Source organism: Astyanax mexicanus, chromosome 2, assembly GCF_023375975.1.
Source record: "Astyanax mexicanus isolate ESR-SI-001 chromosome 2, AstMex3_surface, whole genome shotgun sequence".
NCBI lineage: Eukaryota > Metazoa > Chordata > Actinopteri > Characiformes > Acestrorhamphidae > Astyanax > Astyanax mexicanus.
Window position 1 is genome coordinate 11,288,538 of NC_064409.1, and position 18,084 is coordinate 11,306,621.

The 18,084-nt window shown below is 41.6% G+C and overlaps 1 protein-coding gene across 16 annotated transcripts in view; it reads right to left on the bottom strand.

Annotated features, from left to right (window-relative positions):
* grip1 (glutamate receptor interacting protein 1) overlaps positions 1 to 18,084 on the bottom strand; it is a 554,262-nt gene that overhangs the window by 328,798 nt on the left and 207,380 nt on the right. For 4 of the 16 annotated variants that reach the window (XM_049473336.1, XM_049473324.1, XM_049473328.1 and 1 more), the window contains exon 1: positions 12,375 to 12,977. The exons of 2 other annotated variants lie outside the window; for them this stretch is intronic. In XM_049473336.1, the coding sequence (XP_049329293.1) occupies positions 12,375 to 12,507 (133 nt within the window). In that variant the 5' untranslated portion in view covers positions 12,508 to 12,977. Of the gene's footprint in view, positions 1 to 12,374; positions 12,981 to 18,084 lie in introns of those variants that run through there. 10 more of the 16 variants (XM_049473325.1, XM_049473323.1, XM_049473329.1 and 7 more) reach the window with 6 other exon arrangements.

Sequence of the window (18,084 nt, forward strand, 5' to 3'; positions counted from 1 at the left end):
GGTTTAAAAGCATGACACGTTTCGTGTGGCTTCTATAGCACTATAAACCTCACTTTTCCTCCACTGCATCAGGAGAACAGAGAGCATCGAGTTTCACACTACAGTCACAATGTGTGACATTTACCCTCAAAAAGCTATAGTCTCTCTAGTCAAATCCTGTCTTTGCAAAAGCCCCCTGCTTTAAGTATTTATACCAGCCTTTGTGTGCTCTGTCCCCTGCTGTTCCGGGCTTTCTTTCAGTCGTGTGTCAGACACAGGCATGCCTGGTATCTTGTAGTGTTTAAAGCTTCAGCAGAAGGAGCGTGAGACATAGACAGATAGAGAGAAAGTGGCAAAGAGAGAGACAGAGGAATAGAGAGAGACAGGGAGATGGAAAGAGACAAAAGCCAAATCCTATTTTCACCCATTGGCCCTACCACTTATCCCCCCCTAACTCCTCTGTTTTGCACCTAGTGGTGCACGCCTACGAGTAGTGTCTCCGGTTTGGGGCTACATGACCCTTCAAACTGAGATTTTTCAGAGGACTATGAGAACCAATCGCAAGATGGCGGCACAAGTGACCAAAGAAACCCAAAAAATTTAAGTATTTTCCCTGGTAAATATTATAATAACCACTAGCTATATTACCATCATTTAATGTGTAATTTAAATTCAATGTTTTTTGGCCACTTTCCTCAACATAACAACATAAACAAAAAAAAATCGGTGCCACTTTATAATAAGGCTCCTTTTTTAAAGGGTTTATGAATAGTTCATAAAGACGTTTAATAACGGTTATTAATTAGGTTATAAACCATTAATAAGCAGTTACAACACATAAAAAAAAGAAGTGCAACAGTGGCCTGTCCTGTAACAAATAGTGATTCTACATTCATGTATACTGTTAAACCTCAGATTTTACAAGATGCTTATCTTACATTGTTTTTTTCCAATAGTCATCATTAACTAAATTTCTGTCAATAACCTTTATTTATTTAACTATTTAACATATAAAATGACGAAACTGACTTTCTACATTATTGTCACTGTTGCTCTTTTTATTTACGTGGTTTTTAAGTGCTTGGTAATGTTTTTAAAGTATTTATAACTTAATTTATAACCATTAATAAACTCCTTTACAAACTATTTATAAACCCTTTATAAAGGAGCCGTATTTTAAAGTGGTACCAAAAAATCACTAGTAGTTTGTCTCAATAGCTTCCTAGCTAGCTCCCTTTTCCATTTTCCACCTTAAATTGTGCAAAAGACTGCAGAGGCTGCAGCATTTAATGTAAATAACTAAATAAAGCTAATAAAAGCTAATCCCAGCTCCTCATCACAGAGGAATTAAGGATTGAATAAAAATAATTAATTGCTGCACCATCCGCCTACTACTTCCTGAAGACATACGATGCCCTAACTAAAGTACATGTTAACCAGCAGCAGCTAGGTTGCTGAACTTTTGAGCTTCACTGCTACTATAGCTGTAATACTATATGTATTATAAGTTCTTAAAGGTTTCTCCCAGTGTCTAAAGGACAGTGGAAGCGTTACACTGAAAGACAAGGGGTAGGAGTACAAAAGAGAAATGGGATTGAGCTAAAGAATACGGGAGTAAGAAAGGAAATTAGCTTGTGTGGAAAGAGGAAGAGTAATTAGCTGACAAAAGGCTTTTATAGTGCCTTTAATTACGTTACAATGAAATTTTTGAAAAATGTCCTAAAAAAAACTAAAACTTCCGTTGTCCAAAAAAAACGTACCATGTATCGTTCCAATCATGATGTCATCCCTTTCCCGCTCTTTAAGGGGGGCATTCCTAGTGGGGAGGGGGATTGTTCCTGCCCTCTCTTTTCAGAGATGGGATTCCCCAGAACGGACATTTCCTACAATTTCAAGAAAATGTCCTAACAAACCTCAAAACGTCCATATCGCTCCAAAAAAGCACAAGAAACATAATTCAGTATACTTTGCTATGGTTGCTATGGTGTAGGTAGGTAGATGGTTGCTAGTCCATAATCTCCATGTCCAGAAGCAGTGTTAAAGTTTCTTGGCTCAGAGGCATCTGGTGAGGGGTATCATTACCCAGTCGACAAACCAGTATACCAGATCTATTTTTTTTCCTTTTTTTTGGAAGAAAGAAATGGCTGCTGTGTGAAAAAGGCTTACAGTGCCGGGAGTGTATGGGAAGGCAGCTAACCTCTAATCACATCACAGTTGATGGATCGCACTGATAGTAAAGTCAGGGGAAATTGAGTGAGAGGTAGAGGAGAGGAGAGAACAGAGAGGGAAGTCTAGTAAAAGAAAAGGATGAGGGAAAAGGAAAAAGAAAAAGAGAGAGAGAGAGTAATGCTCTCCAGCCGAGCGAGACCAGGCCGTCCGTTAAGAGTCCTTGCCATGCACTTTGTGTGTGCTCTTGTGAGGGCAACAGCAAAGAGGAGCCATTAGGGAGGAGATCCAGGCCTTGATGAAAGTTGTGATAAAGACGGCTGCCGAGACGCTGGGCCATTTGGGTGAGTGCTCATAGAGTCAGATTCAAAGAGCTTATGACCCACTACTCAACTCCAGCACTAAAGGAACACTAGAACCGTCATCAGGAGACAGTCTGCTGAAATCGTAATGACAGTGATTTATATGATCGGGAAAGGCTTATTAGGAGTTCCAGTGCTGAAAGTCAAGAGAAATCTCCTTCAAGGTTAATTTTAGTCGCACTCTTCTGAGCTTCTGAGATCAAGACTCGTAAAAAGTGAAAAACACTACTTGTTTCAAGGTGTCCTTTATGGTCATTTACAGCAATATATAAAGCACCTTAAAGTTTTTGGAGAACTAGGCCAGCTCAGGCCTTTAAATGTTCCCCCTATATCTGTATCAATTGCTTAAAGGATTGTCCCAATACTTAAGAGGAAAGATTTCACCCTTTTCCCTTTATAATTCTGTTCCAAGTAGAAGGTTTACACTGGTAAACAGGGGGTAGGGTACAAAAGTGTAATTGGATCGGGCCAAAGTGTAAGGGAGTATAAAAAGGAAGTGAGCTGGCGTGGAAAGGAAAATTCAAATTTAACTTAAAATTAACTCCACTGTACGAAACAGAATCCTTATGTTTACCATGTCTAAAAGCGAAAATCAAGAGAAATCTCTTCAAGGTTCATTTTAAAAGTCACAGCCTTCTGAGCTTCTTAGATCAAGAATCATAAAAGTGAAAAACACTACTTGTTTCAAGGTGTCCTTGAAAAGCAACCCAAAGTTTTTGGACTTTTGTTCTATTCTTACATTAGAACTAGGCAGTTTTGGCCCTTTAAATTGTCCACCTATCAAGTTGAATTTGAAATCCAGTGTAAAATGGGTGACTTAGGGTGCAGTGACACATGAACTAGTGCAAACTTTTGTCAAATAGCCCACTTCTGTTCGCCTTCCTGCATTCCGAAAAAATACAGCACTTTTAGCCGATGCTCAACATGCTTACAATGCTAGCACTTCACTGCTCTAGCTAATTACATCTGTATCGATTGATTAAAAGATTGTCCAAGGGAAAAGGTTACACTGGTAAACAAGAGGTAGGGACCAAAAGTGAAATGGGATTGGACCAAAGCATAAGTGAGTAAGTAAAGAAGGTTGAGTAAGTTGGTGTGGAAAGGGAAAGCTGAAAAAGAGCTGAGAAATCTCTTCAAGGCTAATTGTAGTCACACTCTTATGAGCTTCTGAGATCAAGACTTGTAAAAGTGAAAGATAATACTTGTTTCAATGTGTCCTTGATGCTCATTTAAAGCAATATATAAAGCACCAACGTTTTGTTAAATAGCCCTACTTTTAGTGCATTTAGCTGATGCTCAACAGGATTACAATGCTTGAGATGCAAAGAAATTGCTATTTTTACACCCCTCACCAAGGCTCAACCATTGCCCATTAAGTTTTCAGTAACTCATTTTAAATGTAGTGTAAAAATAGTGATTTCTTTGCATTATGCTCCTATCATATACACATATTTAGAGGCTTCTAAGTTAGCATTTGGAGTAAACTCTATCTATACCAACAAAACCTTTCTCCTGTACACTCTGAAATCATGCTCAGGTGGAGATATTCACAGTTTTTAAACCACCGTTGTCATTGAGCACCATGACTCATTTGGTGCAACACAGCTCATCAAACTAACCAGCTCTGCCTGAGTTGAAGTGGGGAATAGAGAAGCATTAAAAAGGCTCAGTCCCACACATTTGGATGTGGTTGTAAATGTGATTCTAAATCAGATTAAGATGTTTCAGTTGGGATTCTCTGGCCGTTTAAATCAGATTTCAACATGTCGACAAACAACAAGCATCCAACAAATCCATCCAAAATGATAATAGAGTGGGGGCCCAAGCAGAGTATCAAAGGTTTGTTATCTACCGACTATCTTACAATGACGCACAGAAAGATTAAAAACTGACAACAACATATTGAACCTTCTCAAAGCCGACCTTCTTGAGTAGGTACCTACCAAACCAGTAGGTCAATGGGCCTTCTTTCATCTGATAACATCCATTCTATGGATGAAAACATTCGAAATTGGGCGAAATCCCAAAGCAGATTTGCGATGTCCAGACAGGCAAATCCAGATCTGATTACTTGAGAAACCAATCAAATTAGCTTGCAGCCTCAGGAAACACAGCCTTAAAACTCTAAAACAGAGCCTGGGATACCTTTCAAATACAAATTCCGGCCTTTTTATCCTCCTTGGCCCTTCACTTCATCCTCTTCATTGCTGAGGAAGCAAGTGGAAGCAATACCTTGAAAGCAATCGGAGGAAGAGGAATAAAAGTCAGCTCAGATCCACAGAGAATCCTCCCTCTACCCTGCTCCCCACCCCCCAACAAAGAAGCTGAGCTCTGGAGATGCCCTCGCTGATAGCTGACTGAACCCCATCACTTCCTAGTCCAACTAGAGGGAAAGAATAAGGCAGATAAACTGGGAGATGGGCAACTGCAATAAAAAAAGCAAGTCTGGGGAACTAAAGGAGATACTGGTACGTATTTTTTTCCCCTTTATTATCAGGTTTCTCTCCAGAGTCCCTGTATCTATCTGTCTGTCTCATGTGAAGAAGAAGCAGCAGCAGAAGCAGGGCAGTTGAAGGGGATGCCACTGTTGTCATCCGTGATTAAGTCCTGATGCCTTCCTTAATGGCACAAACACAACATGATCAGAATTCATCAAGCCCTGCTTCCAGGCTGAAGGCTCTATTGCGCAAAGTGAGGGATGGTGGCGGTGGGGGTGATTTGAGGGAGGGATGGGCACTCCATCCATAACAACGCCTGCAGCAAAGGGAAGATGATTACTGTACAGCACTCCCAGAGACGAGCAGGAACATCACAAAGCATACAGCAAAGACAGGGATGACTGAGTTGGATGGTTGCGAAGAGAAAAAAAAAAGATTAGTTGTCACAACTTTCAACTTGGAAGTACAAGAAGATTCGGTACCACTTTAAAATAAGACTACCTTTATAACGGGTTTATAAATGGTTTACAATTAGTTTATTAATGGATACTAGGTGGTAAATGCATTAAAAAGCATTAATAATCAGTTATAACACATACGTAGAAAGGGCAACACTATAGATGGCTGTGGGTTCACTATTTAGCAAACAACAGGTCATTGTTGCCCTTTCTACGTATGTGGAAACTGATTAATGATTTTTAAGGCGTTTACAACCTAATTATTAACCATTAATAAACTAATTGTAAACCATTTATAAACCCTTTATAAAGGTAGTCTTATTTTAAAGTTCTTATTTTTTAGCGAAAAACAAGCTACAACAATCAGGCAGGCATTGAGTAGTGCAATAGTACAAATTAATTTAAAGATACCATGGTTTTATCCCCTTTTGTTTATTAGAAATAAAGCAGTAGAGTCCAGAGGCGAGGCCAGACTTGGCTACTTTTATTTAAGAGGTCCATCTGCTTCTCCTAAAGCAGTCGTCAACATAAATGCCTAAATGACCAGAAGCAAAGCGTATTATTTTAACAGTTTCTCCAGTAAATGTAAAGTTTTTTGTTGAAAGAACAAGTTTCTACATAGAGTCAGCACACATCTATAGTACTTTAAGAATGTTTTAAACAGTATTTGGAAAATAACAGGTATTTGTAATGACTGAGTTCAAATACTACAGCATCTCTAACTACACTAACATTAGCATCTATAAACATCATGAACGTCTAACTTCTGGTCTATTTTCATACATATCACAAGGCGCACCGGATTATAAGACGAATTATGTGACTCTAGTAAGGACGCCTACATCAAAGTGAGCAAGGGTGTCGCCATGTTTCCCTTCTAATGGGGAAGCTGAGGGAAGTAAACAAACGTGTAATTCTTAAAATAAAAAAATAAATTAAATATTGTCTAAGGGTGAGTTTTCAGTAAAGTTTCTCCAGCACTAAGGCTGGGTGCAGCAGCATTAGCATTAGCCGCTAACAGCAGTGCTATTGGGACATACTGTAAATGTAGCCTGATAGTGCTAGACTGAGGAATGAGCTAGCAGTGTATCCCACATAGCTTGTTTTCACACAGTAAACACACAGACTACAGTCCGATATACACTCCTCCAAACTGGTAGAATTCATACTTAAGGTGGTTTTTGTGAAAATTAAATTAAAGGATTTTAAGTGCACCTTATAGTTCGAAAAAAAAAACAAAAAACAGTAACTGCTGGAATTCAGACAGCAGAGAGGTGCTAGACTTGTCTTTCCAGTTGTCACATTTTCCATTCTTAAATAAAGTGTTTTATATATATTTTTGTTTTAGCTAAATCTTCAGTTTGATCAGATCCTACATGAGCAGTACAGCCGAGAGGAGTTCTGCTAGAGCAGAACATCACTTGGGTATAATTAAAGTGTGGAACAAATTCCTTTTTCAGTGTAGATGATTTATTTCAACCAATTACCTCCACAACGCATGGTTTAGTTCAGGGTGATAATGACTACTTGTGAGAATCTGCATATATATATGTACAAAAAATGGGAAACAGAGCTTATGCTGGCTTTTTTATGCTACCATAAAAAAAGAAGTTTAATCTGGGAATCCCAGCCAAAACGGGCACGTGTCACCCCGCTGCTCATTGAGCTCCTTTGGCTACCAGTTGCTGCTCGTATCAAATTCAAAGTTCTTACAATCGCCTACAAGGTGATGACAGAACAGCTCCTTACTTTACCAAACAAACAAACATTCACACAAAGCAAAGAACAACCCAGACTGTTCTCATACAGAGTTCCCCAATGGTGGAACAAACTTCCTTCCACTACCAGATCAGGAGAGTCCCTCACTATCTTTAGTAAACTCCTGAAGACAGAGCTCTTCAAAGAGCACTAACTCTCCTAACACCTCTAACACACTAACTACTTCTTACCTCTTTTCCTTCTTCACCTCCTTCACTTCTCTATACCATTATTTCCCTTCGACCTCCTTTAAGCCCTATATAAAACATATTTTTATCTTAACTTCTATTACTTTTGTACTTGACTATTGTAAGTCGCTTTGGACAATAGCATCTGCCAAATGCAATGTAATGTAATGTAATGTAATGTAATGGGAAGCTGCTTTTAACTCTTAGCTCTTTCTCTACACAAACAGACTCCACACCTGTGGTACGGCTGTAAAACCCTCTAGAAAAGCTTGGCTGGTAGAAAAGTAGGAAAGTTGACGCCACCAACAGGGCCACTCGTAGCATAAGCACTCTAGAAGCCTCAGGTGTCTCAGTGCCGCAACTGCAGAAAGAATCAAGCTTCATTATCACCTGCAAACTGCAAGCAGCTCATTAAAACTCACTCGTCTTCAACAACCCCAGGCCTCAAACAGCAGCCAACGTGCCACCTGCTGTGCACCATAAACAGTTACTCAGAGAAACGCTGCCAGCCGGCATCGACAGGTTTGGAAGGGCTGGTGGGCGACTGCAAATCTCAGTGTCTTCCAGCTTTATCCAAATATGCTTCAGAGCAGAAGTGCTTACGTCCATTATTTTGCAATTACCATACAGGCAGGAACTTCTTCTTCCCATCCTACAGCACCCACTCAAAAACAATCGCCTGTTTGATGTAATCAGAGAAAACAACTCAAGCTCTCCGTAGAGCCGAAATGACAATCTGTTTGATATTCAGTTAAACTTTCCTGCTGGGCTTTATATAACTTAGTCAATAGTCAATCTGCAGCTTTGATATTTGGGGTCTTTAGTGTAGCTCTCAGCATATCTGAAATGTCTATAAAAAAAAAAAAAACACTGCTACGATCTTTCAGAAAAACCAAACACTATAAAGTTCTGCCAAGCAAAAAAAAAAAAAAGCAAGCAGAGTCTTGGCAGCTATCTCGATGGCACTGTGCGAGCTTCAAGCCTTTAGTGCTTTACCCAAGACAACCCTGACATCCTTCAGATTAAGTCTTTCTGGAAAAAGAAGGATCTAAGACAAAATGTGGCCTAAAATCACTGGTGGTTGTCTGAACTCAAAGGAGGTGTGAGAGAGAGTCAGATTTGTGAGTACTGAGAGAACTACTTTAAAGAACTTTGCGGAGGTAGATTGTGTTAGCTTAGCTCTCAGACCTTTCTCAGAACTGCAGACTGACAAAGTTTGCACAGGGCATGGGTTGAATCCAGTCCTTGATACAACTAAAATGCATCAAATACTTGATTTGGTTCAGAATATGGTCTGAGACTGGTAAAAATATTGGTTAATTTCCAGATTTACACAAAATATAGTGCAGATTAGGGATACATGACTGTTGGAAGAAAGTGACATTGTGATATTTTGCTGTTCTGTGGCATACATTGCAATATTAAAAAAGATAGGTGTTTTCACCAGATTTAACCAGATCATGTGGTAATATAATAATACACATTAAATTGGGCTAATATGACCAGTTTTTTATATATGCCATAAAAAATGACAAAGTATCCATTTCTATTAAAAACCAATCAAGTTATAGCAAGTTGTGTGCAGTTGACTTTATGTTATACCTTATATGACATTGACTACACATTTTGATGACTATGCTGAAACAAATACATTATGCAGCCCTACTCCAAACTGTTATATTTTAGAGACATTGTCAATAATATAGTGATATAGAAAGTGTATTGGCAATAGCTTCAGGATTGTCTGAATAGTTTAATACACACCCTTGGCAGTATAAAATCCCGGCCTGAATATCATAACCATCATCCAGAGCCCTGAGATAAAGAACTAAAAATCAATTCAATTCACACTAGTTAAACTAAACACTAAACTTTGCACAGGTCACACAAGGTCACCTTGCATTATATGGAAAGAGTTCATGCTAACTAAAAAAAAGGTTCAGGTTCTGATATTTGGTATAAGATTTTTGGGTAAAAACACTGAATTCCCCATAGCAGACCAGTCCAGTCTTTGGGTAGGACATTTAACACCACTTAGGCTATCTATGTAGATCAAATAAATCAAATTCTAATTGTTTTTCTAGATAAAGGTCCATCACTAACCAACAACTTCGCCTTCACCACAAAACAAATGGGCACGGGGCTAAAAAACAAGGGTTATAGATGACATGGTTGTGGGGTCAATACCCAGGTTCACCAAGCTGCTAATGTAATCTAATCATGTCCACTGCATTAATAGGTTAAAAGCAGAGGTAAAGAGAACAAATAGTAAAAGCAGTTGTCTTTGTCTTAAAGAAATCCAATAACCCAACTAGTCCTCAGATTTCTGTGGAGAAAAACACCCTGGTATGCTAAAAGCAGTGGGTGGCCTTCTCATTTTAATAGATGTTCTAAAAGTGGATCACTTGTAAGTGAGGAATCCTGCTTCAACATTGCTGTCAGCCTTGACAATTTCTAACATGTCAGGTAAGAGAAGAAGAAGAGGGGAGATTTTCGTCTATTCTAAACTATTCTAACCCTAACCCTAGACATTTTATATTATTAGAAATGGAGACGTCTACAAATGGAAAGCCGCAGAAGAAGATCACACTCGTTGCTTGCTTGCTTGCGTGCAGAAGGTGCAGGAAAACAAATGGCAGGAATTGAAAGCCACAAAGCTTCTCTTTATCCTCCTTTTTGGCGCTCCGCTGTTCCTCATTTCCCAGATTTATGAGTGAGCATGCCCTGCCCGAGTCTTCCTTATTGTCGTGGTGAAATGAATCATTTTTCAAAACCCAAAAGTGTACACGTCCCCCAAGCCAGGGGAGGATGGGGACTGCAGACGGATGAATCCCATTAGAAGGCAAATGGCAGGGTCTCACACAAGTAGGAGTTTGATGAATGTACAGGAATGGGCAGACTACAACCTCAGCATGAATTATGCATGAGGTTGATATAAATGATGCAGAGAGGAGGGGCTCTGAAGCACAGATGAGGGTAGGCTCAGTGACCAAGTGTGACATTTACAGTTTTTTTCGGTCACAGAAGTTAATTAGCGTGGGTTGCCACTGTGCGCTCCGGGATGCGTCGAGCCACAGCTGTAAGTCTGGCTTTTTAGCAAGATCTACTGTCATCTCAGGCCTAATTGTGGCCTTCTAGACTCGCATACCAACAAACTTGAGAGACTCAGGTTTAAACATCTCCATGTCGGATAGGTCCCCATATCTAAAAACTCTTCCCAATGCCATTTATTCCCCCACTTCCTGTGTCTGACTCACTTGGACTCCAGCTGGGCCAATTAGGTGTCTAATTTTATGTTGCAGAGCTGAGCTTTTGCGATTGCACATCAAAGCGAATATCTGACTAAACGCATGCATGCAAGAGCGAGACTACCGAGAGAGCCGGTTTCCGCCATCAGGCAAAAAATCACAGTCGTAACCATCCGCTAATGAAAAAAGCTCCTATTTAATTAATGGTTCTGTGCACATTAAACAGCATGCGCTGTAGAATAAAACATGACTCGAGTTGTGCAATCAATTAAGCCAGTCATCATCCATTCAATTCTCAGGCTGGGTGAGTAACAAAGAGTCGCAGGGAACAACAAGAACATGGTGGCTCTACGGGTTTGGGGTCCCGACGTGAGGCCACAAACCACAACATCAAAATTCAAGCAACTGCTTAATCCTAAGGTATGAAAATACAGACATTCCAGACCTTCCTGAATGTCAAAGGCCTTCACTCGCTCTACTCTGTGCTCTGTGGACTGTTAAGGAGAAAACCCTGAAAACAACTCAGTGCTGGTTCTGAATGCTAACCCAGCAAGCCAGGAGGGCTACGGCACCAGAGCAAGGTTCCGTACATCTGTTCTGGGTCTGACTCCAGGTCATTCCATCTCTCTTACTCAGCAAAGTAAGGAGGGAAGGAATGTAGATGACAGGCCTCCCTTTGCTCCCTTGCCTGTCATTCCATTTACAACCTTGAGGTCACTAGTTAGGGGGAACTGCTTGAGGGAAGAAGTACACAGCTTAGTAGTTTAATAGATAAAACCTGCTTCTCAACGCAGAGCTGCGATCAGCTGAGTTCCACAGCTGTACGTAATGGAAGTAATGGAAGCACTAAGCTAAGAACAGCTAATGAACGACTGCAGGAGGCAGGAGACAAACGCTTCTCTTCCGGGGGCACGAAGAGAGTGCTGCTTCATAATAGATGAAAGTAGGTGACGGAAGACGGGCAGACGGCTGCTGTATTTTTAAACAAGCCGCTACACACTCTCACACACACACAGACACACACACCACACACGTCACCTGAGAACAACGTGCCTTTAGGGCGAAGCAGCATGTCAGCAACGGCGGGGGAGGGGTGACAACACAAACACACCTACCTACCTTTCTATCTATCTTCCTACCTCATTTAAGACAAGGGCAGAAAGCAAACAAGCATCCAAACCAACCAACTAACCAACCAACTAACCAACCAAACCTTTAGGTGGTGCAACACTAAGGCATTAAGGTGGCCTGCACATGGCCGGGACTGACCACATGTGCGCACACACACAGTTCGCTCCGAGACCTTCTCTGACAAACCATTCACGCTCAATCAATAGAAATAAGCGTTATCCGATACATGCCATTTATCAAGACTGGCAGGACACGCTCTTTACTGCAGCCACAGGCACACCGACGCAAACGTGTGTATACACACACACACATACACGTGTTTGTGACAACAGGCAACTTGAGACATTGAGACATTATCACATCCATTATCGCCCTGCGACCTGGCCACACTCCACAGGGCTTCACAAGCTGCGCATAAGCCTCTCGATTTGCCCCCCGAAACAAAGTCAGTCCCTCCTTTCCAACCACCCACCCCGACTAACCATCCCACCTGCCCGCCTGCCTGCCTGCCTCTCTCTTATTGCCAGCTCAAGGCTAATGATTCACACTGATGGTAAAACAATAAAACAGATCTGTGGGGGCAGGATCCCTTGCCGGACCCCTGCACAGTCCCCGGGATGGCATTCAGTCAAGCAGGACCACTTACTGTGCAGGTGCTCGGAAGCGTAGTAATACACATCCTCATAGCCCTCGTGGTAATCCTCTTCGGGCCGGTACTTTTTGCCCTTGCGTCTGCGGGACCTGCGAATTTGCTTTACAAAGCCAAGGAAGCGTTCCATTCCAGCGATCTACACGCAAAACTGCCGCACTCCTCCTCCTGCTCCAGTGGCAGCAGCAGTCAGAGGCAGAGGCAGAAGAGGCAGAAGAATCAGCGGCAGCTGGAGCAGCAGTAGCGGTAGTAGTAGCAGCGACAGCAGCAGCGGTAGTCTTGGCAGCGGTGGCGGCAGTAGTAGCGGCAGCAGCGATGTGAGAGTGTATTCCGCTGCACAAAGAGCTGCTGAAAAGAGAAAGCGAGTGATCTCCTAAAGACTGAAGAAAGAAGAAGGCAGGGAGCAGCAGAGGAGGCGAGGAGGGAGGAGGGGGTATAAAACGATAGGGAATGGGTCAAATATCAGCTCCTGCGGACCTGGCCGACTCTTCCGAGAGAATAGACCCCGTCCAGCCCGGCTCCCTCTGCCCAGCCTTCAGCACTCGCCGCCTGCTGAGTAGTCCATTGTGTGTGTGTCAGTGCGTGCGAGAGCCAAAGAGGGTGTGTGCGCATTGTGGAGTGTGGGGAATGAGGAGCGAGAGAGAGAGAGAGAGGGAGGGAGGTGGGGACTCGTACACATACAGAGGAGAGGCCGGCTTGTTCTTCTGCTTATTCCTTCACAGCAAAAGAGAGCGAGAGACACAAAGTTCAAAGGACCCGGCAGCCAGGCGAGGAATCCCTGAGCTGTGGGTTTATGCTGCCACTTCACTGCCCACCCTTCCCCCTGCTTTCCCCCTGATTTGCCAAAAGCTAAAAAGCCTGAGGAAGGTGGAGAAGCTGCACAAGGTGGTATTTTGCGTGCCTCCAAGAATGCGGGCAATAAAGACTGAAGGAATTCCAGATGATGTCCTATAATTTAAAAGAATCCTTTGAAGAAAGAATTTGTGCATTTCTGCATTTTTGCACCCCACCCCCTGCCTGGGTTAATCTGTGGTCAGAGTAGAATTGTGTAAAGTTGATTTTTAACCAGCTGAAGTTGATATTTATTCTTTCAATGCAATGGAGTCTGAGAAATGTCAATCATCGCATTCTGAGATGCATTGTAAATAAACTCACTAGACCTTTTCCAACATTCCCCACTACTTCTATATTTGAGATTTGCACAATTTACGAGAACAAAGGAATCCATCATCGTAAGAGCACAGCTAACTAAGGGTGTTTTCACACCAGCACTATTTGCTCCAGTTAAAACACACTCTGGTGCGGTTCGTTTTTTTTTAGCAGGTGTGAAAACAGTAATAAAACTCTGGTGCAGACCAAAACAACCATACCGAGACCCCCTAGAGGAGATAATTTCAGACCGGTTCCAAACAAGAATGTGATCCGTTCTCTATCTGACTCGACAATCAAAAATACTCCTTTTATTTGAGATAAACTGATAAGCTGTTCAGGTGCAGTTTAACCTGATTTATTATCCAGACAATTAACTACTGTAACTATGAACTAATGCTCTTTCTGCTTCATGCTAAGCTGTTTCAACACTAAACAAACAAGAATGTGTTTTACTAAACGTGCAGATTTTCTAAAAATTAATTTTTAGATTGTCAGATCAGTTTTTTCGGTTTAAAAATGCATGTACGAGAAGGTTTAAAAGTTTACATTTGAAGTTTTGATATCTCTAAAATGTTTGCATTTGCTCTGGTATCAATGCCATTCTCAGTGCCAATATTTGCTCAGGTTACCAGCCAATGTTATTCTTGTCAAAAAAAAACAACTACCAGAAAAGAGAACATAGATTTCCCTCCCCACTCGTGAATAGTACTATAGCTTGTAACTTAAAGCTGCAGTGCTTAAAAAGTAAGTATTCTTTTAAGTCAGCTCTAAACATATGTTTTTTTTCCCTCCAAAAGCCCATTTTTAGAGGTGCTGCAGCACAGGAGATGATGCACTCAGACAAGCTGGAGCGGGTGGGTGTTGGAGTGGTTCGCATTGCCAAACAAACAAAAGCATGAGGGGATTACATTACAGCACCCTCCACCAGCAGGAGTTCCAGCCCTAGCCCCATCTCCAGCCACCCCAAACACGGACTGAGCCGCTAATAGCATTAGCGTTCCAGAGCGGTACGTGTTAATTGGGCTGATTTCCACCAATGACACCTCAGCTTCTGCCAGCAGTCAAGCAGCGCGTGACAGTGACCCACATGGTGAACTGGGAGTGTGCAGCCTGCCAGACTTGCTGCTGCTGGTGGTGGTCTCGCTTCTTTGTTTTACAGTGTTTTAGAAAGGCATTGCTTCTCCTTGATGTGGAACAGAGCTGTACCCGGCTGCCTTCAAAAACAAGAACCAGCTCAAAAACACAGGTTTTCACCTTGTCATTTTCCGACCTGAAGCCTACAATACCCTACAATATTCTCCCAGCAGCTGTGACTAATGCAGGACCCCGGATGTCCGTGTTCAGGGGGGTCGGGGGTGGGCTTTCTAGCCCACATTCCCAGCTCAGACGCAAACAACACAGGAGACAAACAAACCAGCCTCAAAAAAAACATCCGCTCATGCAAGAACATGCCGGCAGCTCGCTCGACAGAACCTGTTCGCATGAGCTCTTGAGGTGTGTGTTTTGAGGTAGACAGAATGTGGAGTGTGTGGGGGTGGTCTCTCTTTGTTCTTTTGTGAAAAAACGAGGAGCCAGTTTAATCTCTCCCCCCATGGGCACGGCATGGATTATCACATTTAATCCAGCAGATCGAGACGCTAATGTAACATCAAGGATACTGTACAGTATATGGCAACACAAATATACAAACAGACAACAATATAATATACAAAAACATGTTTAATAGTTATTTTCTCTTTTTTTTTTTTTTTTTTGAATTTAGAAAAAATGGAACCAAAAAATACAAAAGGAGATAATTACTATCAAAAAACTTTTTTTGGGATCCATTTTTTGGATCTTGTTGGAAAATAACAAACAAAGAGCATTTGCTTACAAAATCATTCATACCCCTGCTATTACAAAAACATTTGGCTACGGGTAATCAACAAAATGGGCAAGGCAAAAGACTATAAACAGTGATTTAAAAAAAAAGGGTCAATATCAAAGTAGGAAAAACAGCAATGTATCCTACATTACTTAGGACTGAACTGTGCAAATTGAGGGGTATATATACTAGGGAGGACAGGTGGAACCAATTAGTAGCTAGGAGAGCAGGAACACCATAGCATCATGTAATCAGTGGAGTCATGGAAGTCCATTGTGGGTGCATGCTGGCAAGTTGAGTCTTTAGAGGACAATCTTGAGCAGGCAGACAGACAGCGTCAGGACTGACACATACATTGTCTTTGTCTAAATTGAGTTTGAATATATTACACAAGAATATGACAACAAGAATAAACACTATGGAATGGTATTAAGGTAATGGTATTGGCATATTTGTCCTTCAATCAATTAAATCAGTTTCCAAGGCAACATTTTGTATTTGACACACTGCAATGCACAAAGCTTTCACTATATAAACTTTACAAGGTAAGAGGAAAAACTTTTGAAAACGCTGCCACTGTGATCAGTAGATTTCCGGTTCGAAACCTGTTCATGTAGCTTGCTATCGGCTACCGGTGAGAGCCTTGAGAGAGCACAACAACAATTGGCCTTGCTCTCTCTCTCTCGGGTGGGTAGATAGCGATCTTTCCCCACATGACTCTAAAGGGTGATGTCGATCAGCATGAGGCATCTGTTAGCTGATGTATTAGAACCGAGTCACTGCTCTTTCCTCCAATTCACATGTATCAGAGGAGGCATGTGCTAGTCTTCTCTCTCCTGGTGTTGGGGCATCGTCTTAGAGTCTTAATGAGTGGGTTAGGTAATTGGCTGTGTACATTGGGGAGAAAACGGAGGGAAAAAAAGTGGAAAATGTCAATTAATGGAGATGAATTTTTACTTCAATTTATTATAAACCTTTAATTAACTAAACTGAGACTTTTACATTGAGATTTGGAACATGTCTAACGATTAAAAACCTCTACATCTCATTGCTCTTCCACGAGGCGAGAATCTGTTCCAGTCTGGAACTGTTGCAGGAGATTATGGCAAACATAAGGGAGCACAAGACAGCTCAGCCTTCAGGGCTGCGGCGGCGAATCCCTTGAAAGTTGGTAGAGAACCACCGGGGGACACGGACGAGTTCGTCCAATCTGTCTGCCACCTGCTGCAATCAAGCCACTCCACAGAGCCGCTATTGATTAGCGCTAGCAGAAAAGCCTAGACTTGCGCATGCACGCATGCTACTGGGAATTGACTGAGCTGCACGGCTGTAGAATTGCGCAGCTCCGTCGTGATTCGTGGAGCACCATGCTCTCTTTTGCGTGTAGTGAAAGGTTACACGGAAGTAGTAGAGTCTACATCTACAGCAACTGTAGGGTCGGACTAAAGCCTGAGGGATGAGGTTTGAGTGTATTTGAAATGAAGAATCTTCTTCTGAGCTCTTAAGCTCACCATCATCTCCGTGTTCAGTCGAGCACAGTAGTGAGCAGTGGTCTTAGGAATGCTTAGGAATCGTGGAAATCATGGCGCCGTTCCAGGTATGCTTCTCTCTGAAGATTGTTTCAGATAAACCACTGCAGTAGGGCACAGCTTAAAAATTTGATCTTCTGCCAACAAGCTCGTCTTGCACTCGTCTCTCTCTCTCTCTTTCTCTCTCTCTCTCTCTCTCTCTCTCTCTCGTTCTCCTGCACACTCTCTCCTCCTCCTTGTCTCTCTCATTTCTCTTCACTTCACTGCTTCCTGTGCCATCTTCACTCTTCCCGCTCTTGCTCGTGCGCCACTTTGAGCACCAACCCCAAAATATCGCCTGCATCTCATCTTTTTCATGCTTTGCCAATAATTACATTTATATTTGTGCAGCAAACGCTGTGGCAGCAGTATATGAGTCACTTAACATGCCAGAACAGATAAAGACAGGCTCTACTCATCTTAAAGAAACAGTTTGAGATGAGCATTTACCCCGAAATTAATTTAAACTGACATTCAGAACCACTAACCGACAATTTTACGTAATCAATATAAACAACGCAATTTCGTAGGTTATTGATAGGATTACACAGAATATATTCGTCTGAAGATAACAAAACTTTGTAAAACTGTGTAAAAAAAAGGCACATACTAGGTTAAACTGAATAAGTAAGAAGACTGAGTACTTTGTATTCAACAATGACTTGTTTATTTCAGTCATATTATTTATATAAATCATAGTTTATTTTAGACCAAAACTGAACTGCTGAGGTAAAAGTAAAACTAAAAGTGCACTGCTAAGGGGAAATGCAGGATTAAAACTGCGCTGCTGAATTAAATGCAGCATTAAAACTGCACTGCTGAGATAAATATAGGACCAAAACCGAACTGCTGAGGTAATTGTATGACTAAAACTGCACTTTTGATGTAAATGTAGGACGAAAACTGCACAGTTGAGCAAAACTTTGATCTAAAACTGAATTGCTGAGGTAAATGAATAACCAAAACTGAACTGCTGAGTTAAATGTAGGACTAAAATTGCACTGCTGAGGTAGATTTAGGACTAAACCTGAATTGCTGAGGTAAATGTAGGAAGAAAAATGCACTGCTGAGGTAAATGTAGGACTAAAACTGCACTTCTGATAAAAATGTAGGACTAAAACTG